The sequence below is a fragment of the Eubalaena glacialis genome, chromosome 18, assembly GCF_028564815.1.
Source record: "Eubalaena glacialis isolate mEubGla1 chromosome 18, mEubGla1.1.hap2.+ XY, whole genome shotgun sequence".
NCBI classification, from domain to species: Eukaryota; Metazoa; Chordata; class Mammalia; order Artiodactyla; family Balaenidae; genus Eubalaena; species Eubalaena glacialis.
Genome location: NC_083733.1, coordinates 4,861,787 through 4,879,089, shown reverse-complemented (window position 1 = coordinate 4,879,089; position 17,303 = coordinate 4,861,787). Strand labels below are relative to the sequence as shown.

At 49.0% G+C, this 17,303-nt stretch overlaps 1 protein-coding gene across 1 annotated transcript in view; it reads left to right on the top strand.

Moving 5' to 3' along the window:
- Window positions 1–17,180, top strand: part of DNAAF1 (dynein axonemal assembly factor 1) — a 34,587-nt gene extending 17,407 nt beyond the window's left edge. Inside the window, exons 7-12 of the mRNA XM_061174591.1 lie at window positions 7,158–7,324; window positions 8,598–8,888; window positions 12,996–13,105; window positions 14,770–14,826; window positions 15,712–16,087; window positions 16,871–17,180. Coding sequence (XP_061030574.1) covers window positions 7,158–7,324; window positions 8,598–8,888; window positions 12,996–13,105; window positions 14,770–14,826; window positions 15,712–16,087; window positions 16,871–17,097 — 1,228 coding nt within the window. The 3' untranslated portion in view covers window positions 17,098–17,180. The remainder of the gene's footprint in view (window positions 1–7,157; window positions 7,325–8,597; window positions 8,889–12,995; window positions 13,106–14,769; window positions 14,827–15,711; window positions 16,088–16,870) is intronic.
- Window positions 17,181–17,303: the final 123 nt, after the last annotated feature.

Here is a 17,303-nt window from a genome sequence, read left to right as displayed (position 1 = left end):
TGACCCAAGATATGATCTATCCTGGAGAATGTTCCATGAGCACTTGAGAAAAATGTGTATTCTGTTGTTTTTGGGTGGAATGTCCTATAAATATCAATTAAGTCCCTCTTGTTTAATGTATCATTTAAAGCTTGTGTTTCCTTATTTATTTTCATTTTGGATGATCTGTCCATTGGTGAAAGTGGGGTGTTAAAGTCCCCTACTATGATTGTGTTACTGTCGATTTCCCCTTTTATGGCTGTTAGTATTTGCCTTATGTATTGAGGTGCTCCTATGTTGGGTGCATAAATATTTACAATTGTTATACCTTCCTCTTGGATCGATCCCTTGATCATTATATAGTGTCCGTCTTTGTCTCTTGTAATTGTCTTTATTTTAAAGTCTATTTTGTCTGATATGAGAATTGCTACTCCAGCTTTCTTTTGATTTCCATTTGCATGGAATATCTTTTTCCATCCCCTCACTTTCAGTCTGTATGTGTCTCTAGGTCTGAAGTGGGTCTCTTGTAGACAGCATATATATGGGTCTTGTTTTTGTATCCATTCAGCCAGTCTGTGTCTTTTGGTGGGAGCATTTAATCCATTTACATTTAAGGTAATTATCGATATGTATGTTCCTATTCCCATTTTCTTAAATGTTTTGGGTTTGTTATTGTAGGTGTTTTCCTTCTCTTGTGTTTCTTGCCTAGAGAAGTTCCTTTAGCATTTGTTGTAAAGCTGGTTTGGTGGTGCTGAACTCTCTCAGCTTTTGCTTGTCTGTAAAGGTTTTAATTTCTCCATCAAATCTGAATGAGATCCTTGCTGGGTAGAGTAATCTTGGTTGTAGGTTTTTCTCCTTCATCACTTTAAGTATATCCTGCCACTCCCTTCTGGCTTGCAGCGTTTCTGCTGAAAGATCAGCTGTTAACCTTATGGGGATGCCCTTGTGTGTTATCTGTTGTTTTTCCCTTGTTGCTTTTAATATGTTTTCTTTATATTTAATTTTTGATAGTTTGATTAATATGTGTCTTGGTGTGTTTCTCCTTGGATTTATCCTGTATGGGACTCTCTGTGCTTCCAGGACTTGATTAACTATTTCCTTTCCCATATTAGGGAAGTTTTCAACTATAATCTCTTCAAATATTTTCTCAGTCCCTTTCTTTTTCTCTTCTTCTTCTGGGACCCCTATAATTCGAATGTTGGTGCGTTTAATGTTGTCCCAGAGGTCTCTGAGACTGTCCTCAGTTCTTTTCATTCTTTTTTCTTTATTCTGGTCTGCAGTAGTTATTTCCACCATTTTATCTTCCAGGTCACTTATCCGTTCTTCTGCCTCAGTTATTCTGCTATTGATCCCATCTAGAGTATTTTTAATTTCATTTATTGTGCTTGTCATCGTTTCTTGATTCCTCTTTAGTTCTTCTACGTCCTTGTTAAATGTTTCTTGCATTTTGTCTATTCTATTTCCAAGACTTTGGATCATCCTTACTATCATTATTCTGAATTCTTTTTCAGGTAGACTACCTATTTCCTCTTCATTTGTTAGGTCTGGTGTGTTTTGACCCTGCTCCTTCATCTGCTGTGTGTTTTTCTGTCTTCTCATTTTGCTTATCTTACTGTGTTTGGGGTCTCCTTTTCACAGGCTGCAGGTTCGTAGTTCCTGTTGTTTTTGGTATCTGTCCCCAGTGGCTAAGGTTGGTTCAGTGGGTTGCGTAGGTTTCCTGGTGGAGGGAACTAGTGCCTGTGTTCTGGTGGATGAGGCTGGATGTTGTCTTTCTGGTGGGTTCGTCCACGTTTGGTGGTGTGTTTTGGGGTGTCTGTGGCCTTATTATGATTTTAGGCAGCCTCTCTGTTAATGGATGGGGCTGTGTTCCTCTCTTGCTAGTTGTTTGGCATAGGGTGTCCAGCACTGTAGCTTGCTGGTCGTTGAGTGAAGCTGGGAGGTCTCTTGTGGACCAGTGTCCTGAAGTTGGCTCTCCCACCTCAGAGGCACAGCCCTGATGCCTGGCTGGAGCACCAAGAGCCTTTCATCCACACGGCTCAGAATAAAAGGGAGAAAAAATGGAAAGAAAGAAAAAAAGAGGATAAAATAAAATAAAATAAAGCAATTATAATAAAAAATAAGAAAAAAAATTATTAAGAGTAAATTTATTAAGAAAAAAAAATTTTTTTAATTTTTAAAAATAGATTTATTAATTTTTTATACTAAAAATAAGAAAAAAATTATTTAGAAAAAATTTATTAAGAAAAAAAATTTTTTAATTTTTTAAAATAAAAAATATGAAAAAACTTATTAAAAATTTTTTTAAAAATAGAAAATAAGGAAAAAATTATTAAGAAAACATTTATTAGGGAAAAAAAAATTTTTTAAGCCAAAAAAAAAAAAAAAAAACGGACGGACCTAACCCTAGGACTAACGGTGAGAGCAAAGCTATACAGACAAAATCTCACCCAGAAGCATACACATCTACACTCACAAAAAAAAGGAAAAGGGGAAAAGTTAATATATCCTGCTCCTAAAGTCCATCTCCTAAATTTAGGATGATTCGTTGTCTATTCAGGTATTCAACAGATGCAGGCACATCAAGTTGTTTGTGGAGCTTTAATCCGCTGCTTCTGAGGCTGCTGGGAGAGATTTCCCTTTCTCTTCTTTGTTCGTACAGCTCCCGGGGTTCAGCTTTGGATTTGGACCCGCCTCTGCATGTTGGTCCCCTGAGGGCGTCTGTTCCCCGCCCAGACAGAACGGGGTTAAAGGAGCAGCTGATTCGGGGGCTCTGGCTCAGTCAGGCCGGGGGGAGGGAGCGGTACGGAGGAGGCGGGGCGAGCCTGCGGCGGCAGAAGCCGGCGTGACGTTGCAGCAGCCTGAGGCGCGCCGTGCGCTCTCCCGGGGAAGTTGTCCCCGGATTACGGGAGCCTGGCCGTGGCGGGCTGCACAGGCTCCCGGGAGGGGCGGTGTGGAGAATGACCTGTGCTCGCCCACAGGCTGTTTGGTGGCGGCAGCAGCAGCCTTAGCGTCTCATGCCCGTCTCTGGGGTCCGCGCTGATAGCCGCGGCTCGCGCCCGTCTCTGGAGTTCGTTTAAGTGGCGCTCTGAATCCCCTCTCCTTGCACGCCGCGAAACAAAGAGGCAAGAAAAAGTCTCCTGCCTCTTCGGCAGCTGCAGACCTTTTCTCGTGCACCCTCCCGGCTAGTTGTGGTGCGCTAGACCCTTCAGGCTGTGTTCACGCAGCCAACCCCAGTCCTCTCCCTGGGATCCGACCGAAGCCCGCGCCTCAGCTCCCAGCCCCCGCCCGCCCCGGCGGGTGAGCAGACAAGCCTCTCGGGCTGGTGAGTGCTGCTCGGCGCCGAGCCTCTGTGCGGGAATCTCTCCGTTTTTCCCTCTGCGTCCCTGTTGCTGTGGGATCCGCGCTGATAGCCGCGGCTCGCGCCCGTCTCTGGAGCTCGTTTAGGCGGCGCTCTGAATCCCCTCTCCTTGCGCGCCGCGAAACAAAGAGGCAAGAAAAATTCTCTTGCCTCTTTGGCAGCTGCAGTCTTCTTCCCGGACTCCCTCCCGGCTAGCACCGAAGCCCGAGCCCCAGCTCCCAGGCCCCGCCCGCCCCGGCGGCTGAGCAGACAAGCCTCTCGGGCTGGTGAGTGCTGGTCGGCACCGCTCCTCTGTGCGGGAATCTCCGCTTTGCCCTCCGCACCAATGTGGGTGCGCTCTCCTCCGTGGCTCCGAAGCTTCCCCCCTCTGCTACCCGCAGTCTCTGCCCACGAAGGGGCTTCCTAGTGTGTGGAAACCTTTCCTCCTTCACAGCTCCCTCCCACTGGTGCAGGTCCCGTCCCTATTCTTTTGTCTCTGTTATTTCTTTTTTCTTTTGCCCTACCCAAGTACGTGGGGATTTTCTTGCCTTTTGGGAGGTCTGACGTCTTCTGCCAGCGTTCAGTGGGTGTTCTGTAGGAGCAGTTCCACGTGTAGATGTATTTCTCATGTATCTGTGGGGAGGAAGGTGATCTCCGCGTCTTACTCTTCCGCCATCTTGCCCCTCCCTCCCTGCTATTGTTTTCTTTGTTTCTATTTCATTTATTTCTGCTCTGATCTTTATGATTTCTTTCCTTCTAGTAACTATGGGTTTTGTTTGTTCTTCTTTCTCTAGTTCCTTTAGGTGTAAGGTTAGATTGTTTATATGAGATTTTTCTTGTTTCTTGAGGTAGGCTTGTATAGCTATAAACTTCCCTCTTAGAACTGCTTTTGCTGCATCCCATAGGTTTTGGATCATCGTGTTTTCATTGTCATTTGTTTGTAGGTATTTTTGATTTCCTCTTTGATTTCTTCAGTGGTCTCTTGGTTATTTAGTAACGTATTGTTTAGCCTCTATGTGTTTGCGTTTTTTACATTTTTTTCCCTGTGATTCATTTCTAATCTCATAGCATTGTGGTCAGAAAAGATGCTTGATATGATTTCAATTTTCTTAAATTTACTGAGGCTTGATTTGTGACCCAAGGTTTGATCTATCCTGGAGAATGTTCCGTGTGCATTTGAGAAGAAAGTGTAATCTGCTGTTTCCCAATGGAATGTCCTGTAAATGTCAATTAAACCTATCTGGTCTATTGTGTCTTTTAAAGCTTGTGTTTCCTTATTAATTTTCTGTCAGGATGATCTGTCCATTGGTGTAAGTGAGGTGTTAAAGTCCCCCACTATTAGTGTGTTAATGTCGATTTCCTCTTTTAAAGCTGTTAGCAGTTGCCTTATGTATTGAGGTGCTCCTATGTTGGGTGCATATATATTTATAATTGTTATATCTTCTTCTTGCGTTGATCCCTTGATCACTATATAGTGTCCTGCCTTGTCTCTTGTAACATTCTTTATTTTAAAGTCTATTTTATCTGAAATGAGTATTGCTACTCCAGCCTTCTTTTGATTTCCATTTGCATGGAATATCTTTTTCCATCCCCTCACTTTCAGTCTGTATGTGTCCCTAGGTCTAAAGTGGGTCTCTTGTAGACAGCATATAGATGGGTCTTGTTTTTGTATCCATTCAGCAAGCCTGTGTCTTTTGGTTGGAGCATGTAATCCATTCACGTTTAAGGTAATTATCGATATGTATGTTCCTATTCCCATTTTCTTAATTGTTTTGGGTTTGTTTTTGTAGGTCCTTTTCTCCTCTTGTGTTTCCCACTTAGAGAAGTTCCTTTAGCATTTGTTGTAGAGCTGGTTCGGTGGGGCTGAATTCTCTTAGCTTTTGCTTGTCTGTAAAGCTTTTGATTTCACCATTGAATCTGAATGAGATCCTTGCTGGGTAGAGTAATCTTGGTTGTACGTTCTTCCCTTTCATCACTTTAAGTATATCATGCCACTCCCTTCTGGCTTGTAGAGTTTCTGCTGAGAAATCAGCTGTTAACCTTATGGGAGTTCCCTTGTATGTTAATTGTCATTTTTCCCTTGTTGCTTTTAATAATTTTTCTTTATCTTTAATTTTTGTCAGTTTGATTACTGTGTGTCTCATTATGTTTCTCCTTGGGTTTATCCTGCCTGGGACTCTGTACTTCCTGGACTTGGGTGGCTATTTCCTTTCCCATGTTAGGGATGTTTTCCACTATAATCTCTTCAGATATTTTCTTGGGTCCTTTCTCTCTCTCTTCTCCTTCTGGGACCCCTATAATGTGAATGTTGGTGTGTTTAATGTTGTCCCAGAGGTCTCTTAGGCTGTCTTCATTTCATTCTTTTTTCTTTATTGTGTTCTGTGACAGTGAATTCCACCATTCTGTCTTCCAGGTCACTTATCCGTTCTTCTGCCTCAGTTATTCTGCTATTCATTCCTTCTACTCTATTTTTCATTTCAGTTATTGTATTGTTCATCTTTGTTTGTTCTTTAATTATTCTAGGTATTTGTTCTTTAATTCTTCTAGGTCTTTGTTAAACATTTCTTGCATCTTCTTGATCTTTGCCTCCATTCTTTTTCTGAGGTCCTGGATCATCTTCACTATCATTTTTCTGAATTCTTTTTCTGGAAGGTTGCCTATCTCTACTTCATTTAGTTGTTTTTCTGGGGTTTTATCTTGTTCCTTCATCTGGTACATAGCCCTCTGCCTTTTCATCTCGTCTATCTTTCTGTGAATGTGGTTTTCATTCCACAGGCTGCAGAAATGTAGTTCTTTTTGCTTCTGCTGTCCGCCCTCTGGTGGATGAGGCTATCTCAGCCCACACTTTCTTTATCTGTCAGTTGATGGACATTTGGGTTGCTTCCACTTTTTGGCTGTCGTGAACAGTGATGCTATCAGTGTTCGTGTGCAGGGTTTTGTGTGTGGACATTTGTTTTCAACTCATTTGAGTAAATACTTAGGAGCACGATTGCTGGATTATATGTAAGATTATGTTTGCTTTGTAATTGCCAAGCTGTCTTCCAAGGGGCTGCGCCATTTTGCATTCCCACCAGCAATGAAGGAGCGTTCCTGTCGCTGCACATCCTTCCCGGCATTTGGTGTTGTCAGTGTTCTGGATTTTAGCCGTTCTATTGAGTGTCAAGTGGCATCTCATTGGTTTAATTTGCACTTTCCTGACGTCCTGTGATGAGGAGCTTGTTTGCCACCTGCCTATCTTCTTTGGTGAGGTGTCCAGTTCTTTTGCCCACTTTTTAAAATGTGTTTTTTCATTTTTGAGTTTTAATAGTTCTTTGTATGTTTTGGATACAAACCGTTTTTCAGTTATCTTTCTTGCAAATATTTTCTCCCAGTGCAGTTTGTCTTCTCATTCTTTTAACCTCTTCCCATTTTTAAGTCATCTTTGTATTAATGAGTTGCAATAGGTCTTTATATATCCTAGATACAACCCCCTGATCGGGTATATGATTTGCATACCCATTCTGTGGGTTGTCTTTTATTTATGGTATTCTTTGCATGACACACATTTTTAATTTTGGTGGAGTCCAATTTCTCTATTTTTTTCTTTTGTCACTTGTGCTCTTGGCCTCGTATCTGGAAGGCTTTGCAAACCATTAGACTTTAAAGATTAAAACGTGCATGTGTTAATATGTATCCTTGCAGTCATATGTCCTGTGCCTTTAGTTTGATTTTGGGGAAAATGAGCAAGTTTGGTCAGATAGTATATGTTTTGGATCTACTTCGAACCTGTGACAATTCAAACCTCCCCGATTTCTGGGGTGTTCTTGTTTCTTTGTTTTTTGTTTTTAATACTCCTAAACAGAGCTTGTGCAGAGGCCTGGGCACGAGGAGGGTACACAGCTGAGAAGGAGGAGAGACAGCAGTGGGAGAGCAGAGAGCGGAAGAAGATCACAGACAGCATTGAGGCCTTAGCCGCAATCAAGCGCCGGGCTGAGGAGAGGAAACGGCAGAAAGCAAGCCAAGAGCAAGGTGCATGCTTGAGACACAAGGAGGACCCCAAGCTCCGTTTAGATTAAAAATCTGGGCTGTTGAATTCACAGTCTTTCATCTCGGGGACTGGGGGTGGGGGGTGGGGACCATTCATTCATGTACCTGCGGATCCACCTGCCCTTGACCTCATGCAAGGACGGTGCTCAGGGCACCTTATTAAGTAGGAACCCCCTTCTTCCTCTTACACCCAGTAGAAGAGCCAGAGTCTCTATGTGTGCTTTTAAATGACATTTAGTGTTTTTCACCTAATTACAAAATATGAATACGCTACACATAGAAAACATAGAAAGGCAAGAGTAATAACAGTATCATAGCAAGAACCGCTCAATATTCAGTGCGGGTATTTCCTGGCTTTTCCCCATGCATGTAACACATATGTATTTTTTTTAATAGAAAAAAATGGCATAGCTATATTGCTTTCTTTTTTATACATATAAATTTATTTATTTAATGTATTTATTTTTGGCCACATTGGGTCTTCATTGCTGCACGCAGGCTTTCTCTAGTTGCGGTGAGCGGGGGCTACTCTTCTTTGCAGTGCACTGGCTTCTCGTTGCGGTGGCTTCTCTTGTAGTGGAGCACGGGCTCTAGGCACGCAGGCTCAGTAGTTGTGGTGCGTGGGCTCAGGAGTTGTGGCTCGCAGGCTCTAGAGCGCAGGCTCAGTAGCTGTGGCGCACGGGCTTTGTTGCTCCGCGGCATGTGGGATCTTCCCAGACCAGGGCTCGAACCTGTGTCCCCTGCATTGGCAGGCGGATTCTTAACCACTGTGCCACCAGGGAAGCCCCTGGCATAGCTATATTGCTTTTTGCCTACTCTTTTGAATCAGCATAATAGTCCCATAAAATAGACGTTCCCCTGTAGCGTGGTTTTATTTCCCTTTTCCCAACTTTTACTTTTGATATTTTTCAAGTTTTAAGAAAAGCTTAAAGAATAGCTAAAATGAACAGCTGAATTGTCTGTTTAGATCGGAAGGTGGTTCATATTTTGGCACACACAGGCACACACGCACACAGTCTTTCCTGTTCTGCTGAGCCATTTGAAAGCAAAGGCAGACATCATGGCCCTTAACCCCAAATACCTCAGCCTGCGTCTCCTAAGAGCCCCCTGCACAGCTTTCTGGTGGCTGTGTCCTGTGCCGGCAGTGCATGCGCTAGGCATCGCCCGGTGGACTTTCAGCCTGTGTATTTAGCACCTAAACAGCGCTCTGATGACCATCCCGGCAGTTCGCCGCAGGTCCCCCTTGTCCTCCCAGGACGTTCCCAGCTCACTGTGGACTTCCGCGCAGGGGAGGTGCTCACGCCAGACAGTGCCGGGGACCTGGGCGCCAGTGTGGAAGGGGAGGAAGCGCCTGCAGAGGACAGAGAAAGGTGGCAGAAGACGGAGCTGTCTGTCAAGGAGAGCTTCGAGGCCAAGGACGAGCTATTCCCAGAAAAGTCAGAAAAGTCGAGTCTCCCGGAGGAGCTGCCTGTGGATGCTGACAGGGAGCCAGGAGGGGCGCGCCCTGCCGAGGCCCTGCCACCGAGCCCCGGAGCTGCCTGGGAAGGTAGGTGGTTGCAAACAACAGGGGTGTCGCTGGGCCAGCACCCATCTGGGGGCCTCGGGTTTCCACTTCTGACTGCTGAGTCTGCGAGTTATCTAGAACCCCAAGGGGAGCCAGGACTGCATTTCTAGTTATCAGCTTCAACAGGGTGCAAAGAAATGGGTGAGACGCTAACAGTGTATTTTATCTAACCCAGTACATCTAAAATATAATAATTTATATCATCATAAAATTATTCATGAGATACTTTCCCTCTTTTGACACTAAGTCTTCAAAATCCAGCCTGTATATGCCACTTATAGCACATCTCAATTCACATGCTCACTTTTGAATGGTTAAGGTGAAATGCAGCTCTATGAAAAGAAGCACGTTGTTTTGGGTTGCTTCATTTTTTTCAATTGAAACGAATTAAAAGTAGATACAATTAAATAAAATTTAAAATCCTGCCCCTCAGGAGTACTGGCCACATTGCAGGTACACGGCCATAGCTACCACAGTGGATGATGCTGATCTAGAAGGGAAGCCCACTGGCAGGTTCTCCCAAGTTCCTGGGGTCCTGCTGACTAACAGATAAACCCAGGACTCGGCCCTGGACACTGCCCATTACTGCTGTGTCTGTGCAGCCCTGGGAGACCCGAACCTTCTGTTCCCAGCCTGAGCAGGATTTGAGGTCTATCTGGGGAGGTCAGCTGGTCTGGCCCCCAATGTCTGGGAGAGACCTCCAAGTAATCCTAGTCTCTAGACTGCCGAGGGGGCCAAGGCCACACCCCAGGGCACCAGAGATGGGTGAATTATCTTTCCAGCTGAAGATAATGGCAGGGCAGACTATCCTCAAAGATTAACTCAACTGAGCTCTATTTTAATTATTCTTTTCAAAACCTTACTGGCTACTCCATACCCCCAATCAATCAGTGCTCCATTATTCACTGGGATTTACTACCCACCCCCGTTTTGTTCAGTAACATCTGAAAAATTTATCTTGTAGCCTAGAGTCTTTAACAAGATGTCTGTGGGAAATAGAAACGCACCTTAGGAAGGAGGGGTGGTGTAGGGAGTGAGGTGACCTGTGACTGTGCTGACATCCATGGCCCTGGCCCCCATCAGGGATGCTGGAGCTCAAGAAGTCCCCAGGGGTTCCAGCAAGTGAGGCAGGAGCAGTGGGCGGAGAGCAGGGAAGGAGCAGGAAAGTGTGTGGGATCTAAACAGCCATAGTCACAGAGAGAATAGGCTCCCGGGGAGGGGGACATGCCCCGCGCATCCCTCTGATGCCCCACTCACACTTGTCAGGTGGCTGCCGCAGCTCCTCTTCTGACTTTGCCGTGAGACTGCGTGCGGCTGGAATGCATCTATGAGAAGCATGACTTGTCTCGATTTAATTTCCCTTGGGAGGCACTGAAGCCCTGCTTTCTATGGCTCCTGGCACCACTTTGCTGGATGGGATTGTAGACCCTCCAAGACCTGGTCACTCCTTGGTTTCTGGGAGAGAATTTCTACTAGACAAGGGTCACGTTTTCCCTCAAGCTTCCCACAGATGGCGATGTTATAGATTTTATTATTTAAAAGGGGCACTAATCATGTATTAAACACACAGGGGAAAGAGCATCCTCTGAACTACTGATGCAGGTGTTGGCACGTGTATTCTGAAATCCAGATACAAGGTTTTGCCTGCATCCTCACTCCCCCTCCAGTGTTTTTTGCCTTGAAACCGCATCTAGCCTAGAAGCAGTTTTCTGTGAGTGAAACCATCAATTGCCTTCCTGAACGAAGGGCACATTTAACAAGGAGCTGGCAACCTGTGGCAGGTCGGAAGAGGGAGGCACAGCCAGATGTTTATCGAACATGTCAGCCAAGGCCATGACTTCCAGCTTAGCCTCCCCAAAATCCCACGATCAGGTGCTCTCACCATTAACCCATGTTACTGAGTTGGCAACTGGGGCTCAGAGAGGTGAAGTAACCTGCTCCACGTCACACAGCAAGTGATAGTGGGGGCAGAACTGAAGCCAGATCTGCCTGCAGAGACTAAGCTGGTCTCTACCTCGATTCACTGCCATCCTCTCTGCTTTTAAGCCCCCAGGGCCTTTGCTGCCCACCCCTCCCCCATAGGCCCCTCCCTACTGAGCTAAACCCTCTGGGTGTCCTGAGTCCCAAGAGGGGAGCTTGGCTGTCAGAACAGGGAGGTCCCTCTTCCACGCAAGTTACTCAACCCCAAGAAAAGCAAATCTAAATATAAAAGCCATCTGTTTAAAAAAAATCACTTTTCCATTTACCTTTCTTGCATGGCGCACAGTCTTTCCTTACAAGTCACGAGGCCTAGTGAAGGATGCAGGAAATTAGGAGATAAACGGTACGAGCAGCTCTGCTGCGTTTCCTGGGCTCATCCTCTCTCATCATGGAGTCAGGAACCAGGGAAGGCTGCCTGGGGACCGAGTCAGGGCTCGGAGGCTTGAATAGCTCCCCATCCCGATGTTGAGTCTAAATATCAGGACCAGGGGAAACGTGATGTGAGCGCATACCGTCACGGAGACACACGTGTCCCACCTCTATCTGATGACACTCTGTCTAGAGGAGCCTTAGCTTCCTTCCAGTGGTCACCAAAACATTACAGAGGATGACACACGCGTTTCACTAAAACACTCTGTGAACAGGCGAGGCAGCGAATTTTCTAGACAGACACCCTGAGGTCAGACCCAAGTCCAGCCCCTTAACCAGCGGAGACACCTCAGGCAAGCCACAAAACCTCTCGGAGCCCGTTCCAGCCCCTGCGAAGTGGGAACAGTCTCTGCCGTGGATCGCATGAGGCAACGTAAGGAACACGCCCAACAACTGTAGTCTCTTTCCTGCCTCGCCTTTTCCCGGCACACAAAGCCTAAGCAGGTAGGTTTTAGGAAACAAAGGGACTTGGCAGCTGCCTGCACTAGAAGCTTCTGCTGGCTGGGAAGCTGGACGCCACAGTGCCACGAGCAGGACACAGGGGTCCGGGAGAAGGGCTGGTTGGAGGGGAAGCAGACTGCTGTCGTAATTAGAAGCTGCAAAGCCACGGGCACAGCCAAGTGGAAGAGACCACGACAAACCGGGCCTGGGAGGTGGGCCTGGGATCGTCCACAGCAGCCCCGGAAGCCCCTGCCCACTTCCTTATATCATTCTTTTTTTAAACATCTATTTATCTACTTTGCCTATTTTATTTATTTATTTTTGGCTGCTTTGGGTCTTTGTTGCTGCGCGCGGGCTTTCCCTAGTTGCAGCAAGCGAGGGCTACTCTTCATTGCAGTGCGTGGGCTTCTCATTGCGGTGGCTTCTCTTGTTGCAGAGCACGGGCTCTAGGCGCGCGGGCTTCAGTAGTTGTGGCACGCAGGCTCAGTAGCTGCGGCTCGCAGGCTCTAGAGAGCAGGGTCAGTAGTTGTGGCGCACGGGCTTAGCTGCTCTGCGACATGTGGGATCTTCCCGGACCAGGGATTGAACCCATGTCCCCTACAGTGGCAGGTGGATTCTTAACCACTGCGCCACCAGGGAAGTCCTCCTTGTTTCATTCTAAACGGGTGCCCCAATGTGGCTCTTGAGTCAAACTGGGCACAGCCAGTCCTCAGGGTGGACGGCAGACCAGCGTGTTGTGAGCAGAGCGGGGCCATTCATCTCTAATCATGGAGACTGGAGAGGTAGCAGAGGGCAGGATAGGAGGGGCCTGGGGGAGGAAGACAAGCCCTGTCTGGACTCCACGTTCCACAGGCAACCCTGCGGTGACTTCACAGGTCTCCCTGACGCTCGTGCAGCAGGAGGGGCTATGAAACTTGGCCTTTGGCACCACGGCCTTTCTTTCTTCATCTCCTGGCCCATCAATCATGCCTTTTCCAAGGTTCCTGTGTATTCTTCACGGATTCCTGGCTGGTGCTTCCATCTCCAAGCTCCAGAAAGGGGGCAGCTGTCTCCCTTTCCTTTCAGACATAATCTTGTCCTAACCTGGGATTCTTGCAGCTCCTGTCACAGGGGCTGGAGGCTTTCAGACCCGAGGGTTTTGTCCTTCCTCTTGGAATCGCCTTAACCTCGGGTTTGCCTGTCTGTCCACCGTGTATGAAACTAACTCCAAGATTAATATAACTCTTTGTTGTTCCTTAGAATCAGCTCCCCAGACTGTGGCCACTGAAAGTGCATCAGGTACAGAGCTCTGTGGAGCTGAAGATTTGGAAGCCATCAGACTGGAGACGAAGGAGAAGCTCTTCATCGACGTACGTAATTGGTGCATCTGCAGAGAAGTACCTGCGGTACAGCCGGTATCAGATCAGACACAAAACTTCCAAATCCTCGCTGCCCAGAGTGTGGCCCTTGGGCCAGCAGGCATGGTCTCCCCTGAGGGCTGCTTAGGAGGCAGAACCCCAGGCCCCATCCCAGACCCACTGCTCAGAACCTGCAGTTAATAAGCCCTCCCCCAGGGGGGTCCGTGCCCGTGCACCTTTAAGACTGAGAAGTGATGGCCCAGATGAGTCCCCTTGAACTACGTCTACAAAACTCTTGACGTGTTTTCCCCAAAGAAGCTACACTGAAAGCAGCTCTGTGTGGCTGGCCGTATACAGAACTGTTGTGAAAGCTGCACTTGATCGTCAGAGCCTCATCCTCTGTGGACAGCTGCCCGTCTTCCTGGCTTCTCGCTGCTCCTGCACCCTGGCCTGACTGTCCAGCGGCCCGTCCCCTGGGGCTTGTTCAGTGAGGGGCCGCCTGACCTTGGGACTGATCACGGCCCGGAGCATGGCCCTCCTCCCTGAAGCCCTTCCGCTCTGATAACAGTCTGACGTGCTGTGCCCACAGGAATGGGTCTCCGGGGACGTACACACTTTGCCATGACCCCCGGGAACGGTGCTTTGGTGGGGCGAGGGGTGGGGGCCGGTGCCCCCCACCTGTAGCCTCACACCCTGCTCGCCCGGAGGACGGCCCGCCTCTCTGCCCACGAGTGAGCTCCTTCCGTTCAAGCCGTGTGCACAGCTTCGCCTGCCCCCGCCCGCTGCTTCCATAAACTCCTACACGGGTGTTTCATTCCCAACCTCACAATTTCACGTGGCTCAATAAGTGTTCAACTGAGTACAGCCAATATTCAGAGTGGGTTTCTGGTTTTCTGGGCCTGCATATACATATGACAAAACAAAAGTGGGCAATTCTTCCCTAACATTTGATAACTGACCGTATACAGGACCCCAACACTAAGCTAGTACTGACTGTTCTTCCTCTTTGTCCGGCACTATTTTAAACACATCTTGTTATCGATTGATTTAACCCTTCCAATAACTCTAAGACATAGGTAGCATTGTCATCCCCATTTTACAGATGAGGAAATGGAGAAACAGAGAGGTTAAGCAACTTGCCCAAGGCTACACAGCCAGGCAACGATGGAGCAGAAGTAGCAACGCAGGCAGTGTGGCTCCAGAGCCCATGCATCTAACCACACACTGTGCCTGCCTCACACGCTGGACGGGGTGCTGTAGATGAAGATACCCCCAAACACAGCACAAAACAGAAAAGCCCCCCTACTTTGGGGGAGGTCCAAAATAGACTCGTTTTATGCCACATAGAGTCCTAAGACAAATTTGTGTGTAGGAGGTACGTTTCCCCCCAGATGAACTGGGTGAGTAACACCAAAGTGAAGAGGAGAAAGAGGTGGACGTTTTTGAAACATGTCACACCTTGCAAATCTCTTTCACCGATCAGATCCAGGTACCTGGTGTTGCCTCTGCGTGTGTTTCGAGCGTGCACGTGGCCTGAGTGGCCTGGGTCACTCTGCGGGCCCCCCCACACTCGGAGCACGTAGCGCAGGCTTGGCTGGCTGTGCGGCCGCGTCTGGCCCGTGGACCGGGCGTTGGGAGCGTGCCCTTCTGCTGACGGGGGTCGTTTTCTCTTCCAGGACCTGCCTGACTTGGAAGACGTGGATGCGGGCAGATCTCCGGGAGACCAGCACAAGGTGACCTCTCACACATCCCCCCCGTCCCACCTTCCCTTCCAGCCCCGTCACTGACCAGGTATCTCGGGAAGCTGCATGCCCTTTGTGCTTGGTGCTTGAAGCCTTCTCGCCCCACCCAAGGAAATGCGGCTGTTTGCTGTTGCTCCCCGCGCTGAGGCTTCACGACTAGCCGCTTCGGTGTTTTGGAACAGATCTTTTATCACTGATTTTTAATAATCATGTTCTGTACATAATTATCTGAACATTTTTTCTATCCTTTTGATGTATCCGTATGTTCATCTAGTGAATGTCTGTACCACAGCGACACACGGGCAGGGGAAGGGAGGGAGGAGGGCATAGAAGACCCTATGGGGACCTCTCCCAAGGTGACCCGACCCTCCTCCCTCTGGCGGTACTGAGAGCCAGTGTGGGCCAGCCCCGGGGGCCCCAAGGAGAGGGAAGCCTAAGGTGTAATCTCAGGGCAGGAGCTCGTCATCGAAGGAGGGACACAGACACAGGAGACCACAGTTCCGTGGGGGCCTGACCGCCAAGCACGACTGGGTGGCCGGGCGAAGGCGGAGCCCGTCAGAAGCCCAGGCTCAGCCGAACCGTTCGGGGGCCCAGGAGGGTGTTGGTGCAGCAGGAACAGAGTGGGCGGGGGCCGTGCCACACAGAGACCTGACGAGGGCCGGAGGGCGTGGAGACCTGGCTGCAGGGCTCACCGTGGTCTCCAGGGCTCACAGACGGCTGCCAAGGAGTGTCCATCCTGAGGCCGGATTTTCAAGCAGCGAGTGCTGTGCTCCCTCGGGCCCACAGTGTGATGGAATAAAAAAGCCGAATTAGCATTGTGCATTTTAGAGACTATTGTGAAAACAGAAATGTTCAAATACATCTTTTCTCTTTTAGCAGAAGATGTGCTTTCCAAAGATTACAGCCATCTCGAGCCTAAGTGACGACAGTGACCCTGAACTAGACTACACCTCACTCCCAGTGCTGGAAAACGCATCCACGGACACCCTTTCCAATATATTCGCAGTCTCCAAGGACACCTCCAGGAAGGCTGAGACGGAGACGCCCTTTACAGGCATATTTAAAGCAGCAGCAGAGAGGGACTTGGACACCCACAGGAGAGACACCAAGGCCCCTCGCCCACTGATCCAGGAGCTGGACGACGATGAGCCTTCAGGGCGACCACCCTGGCCCCCAGCCTGCGAAAGGGAAGCCGCGCCAGCCCCGTGCAGCGAGGACAGGGATGGGGACCTGCTTCTGGCCTCCCCTCCAGGTAGTGTCACCCAACTTTCAAGGCTACAGGGGCCAAAAGCTTCTCAGGGGGAAATGGACTGTGGACCACCCAAACCCAGAGTGGGTGGCCACCTGGGCCTTTGCCCTAGGAATACCCGAGTTCTCAGAGGGGGTCACTCACGACCTCTCCAGAGACCACAGAGATCGCTACAGCATGTTCCTAAGTCATCGGCCAGGGCCAAGGAGCTGCCAGACCGACCCCCTCCCCGACCTTCCCCATCCTTGGCCCTTCCAGACCAAGGCTGCTGAGGGAAGGAGGGGACCGGTGATACCGCAGCTGGGAATATGGGACAAAACGAGGGTGACAGCTGGCTGGAGGGTGTGGGTCTTCCACATGAAGGCCCAGGACCAGGATGAATGACTGTGAGATGGTGCTGGCCGGGAAGGGAGCTTCAGCAGGCGGGGACGGCGCCCACAGTGCCCGGCTGGGTGGGACCGGTAAAGCCACACCCTGACATGCCCGCCGGCCTGGCGCTGGGGCCTGTGCCCATGACCAGGGAGAGGCACTTTGGGGGAAGCTGGCTAGTGCTTGCTGGTCATAAGCGCACTGGGGGTAGCTCTGTGTTCAGCTTTGTGCCTCCGGGTATCCAACTCGGGGAGCTGTTGAACGCAGACAACTCCCGCTGTAATCCACACTGGATGGCAGCCAGGCTTCTTGCTGAACACCAGCTTGCGTGGCTGCCCCAAGGCCCGCATGCGGGAAGGGATGAGGGCTGGCCGCACTTCCCAAGAACACCGAGTTACCCATTTCCTGGCTCTTTAGGAAACAGCCCTGAAAAGGATGAAGTCCAGTCTGAGACGGAGCCTGAGGAGTGCCCGGAGCCCAAGGCCAGAGAAGACTGGGCCGACATCGAATTTGGCCGGGACCGAGCCCAAGGCAGCCCCTCTGCTCTTGGACTAACAGGGACAGGCCCTGGCCTGACCCCCCAGCAGGGGCAGGTCACCCCCTTGGCTGGGCTCCTCTTCCCTTCAAAGAGTTGCAGTTACTGAGGGCGTGCAGGGCCCCGGACATGGATGGCACTGTGCTCCCTGCTCTCAAAGCCTAACACAACCCCTGGTTATTTGCAGAATAAACCACGTAACTGTAAATGTCTCCCTTGAGCACTGTAAACATTCTAGCACCCACGCAAGTCCCCATGTTATTGGATTATTTGATGTCCGGTGAGTCACACGTGATTCACTTCATCAGGTACCCG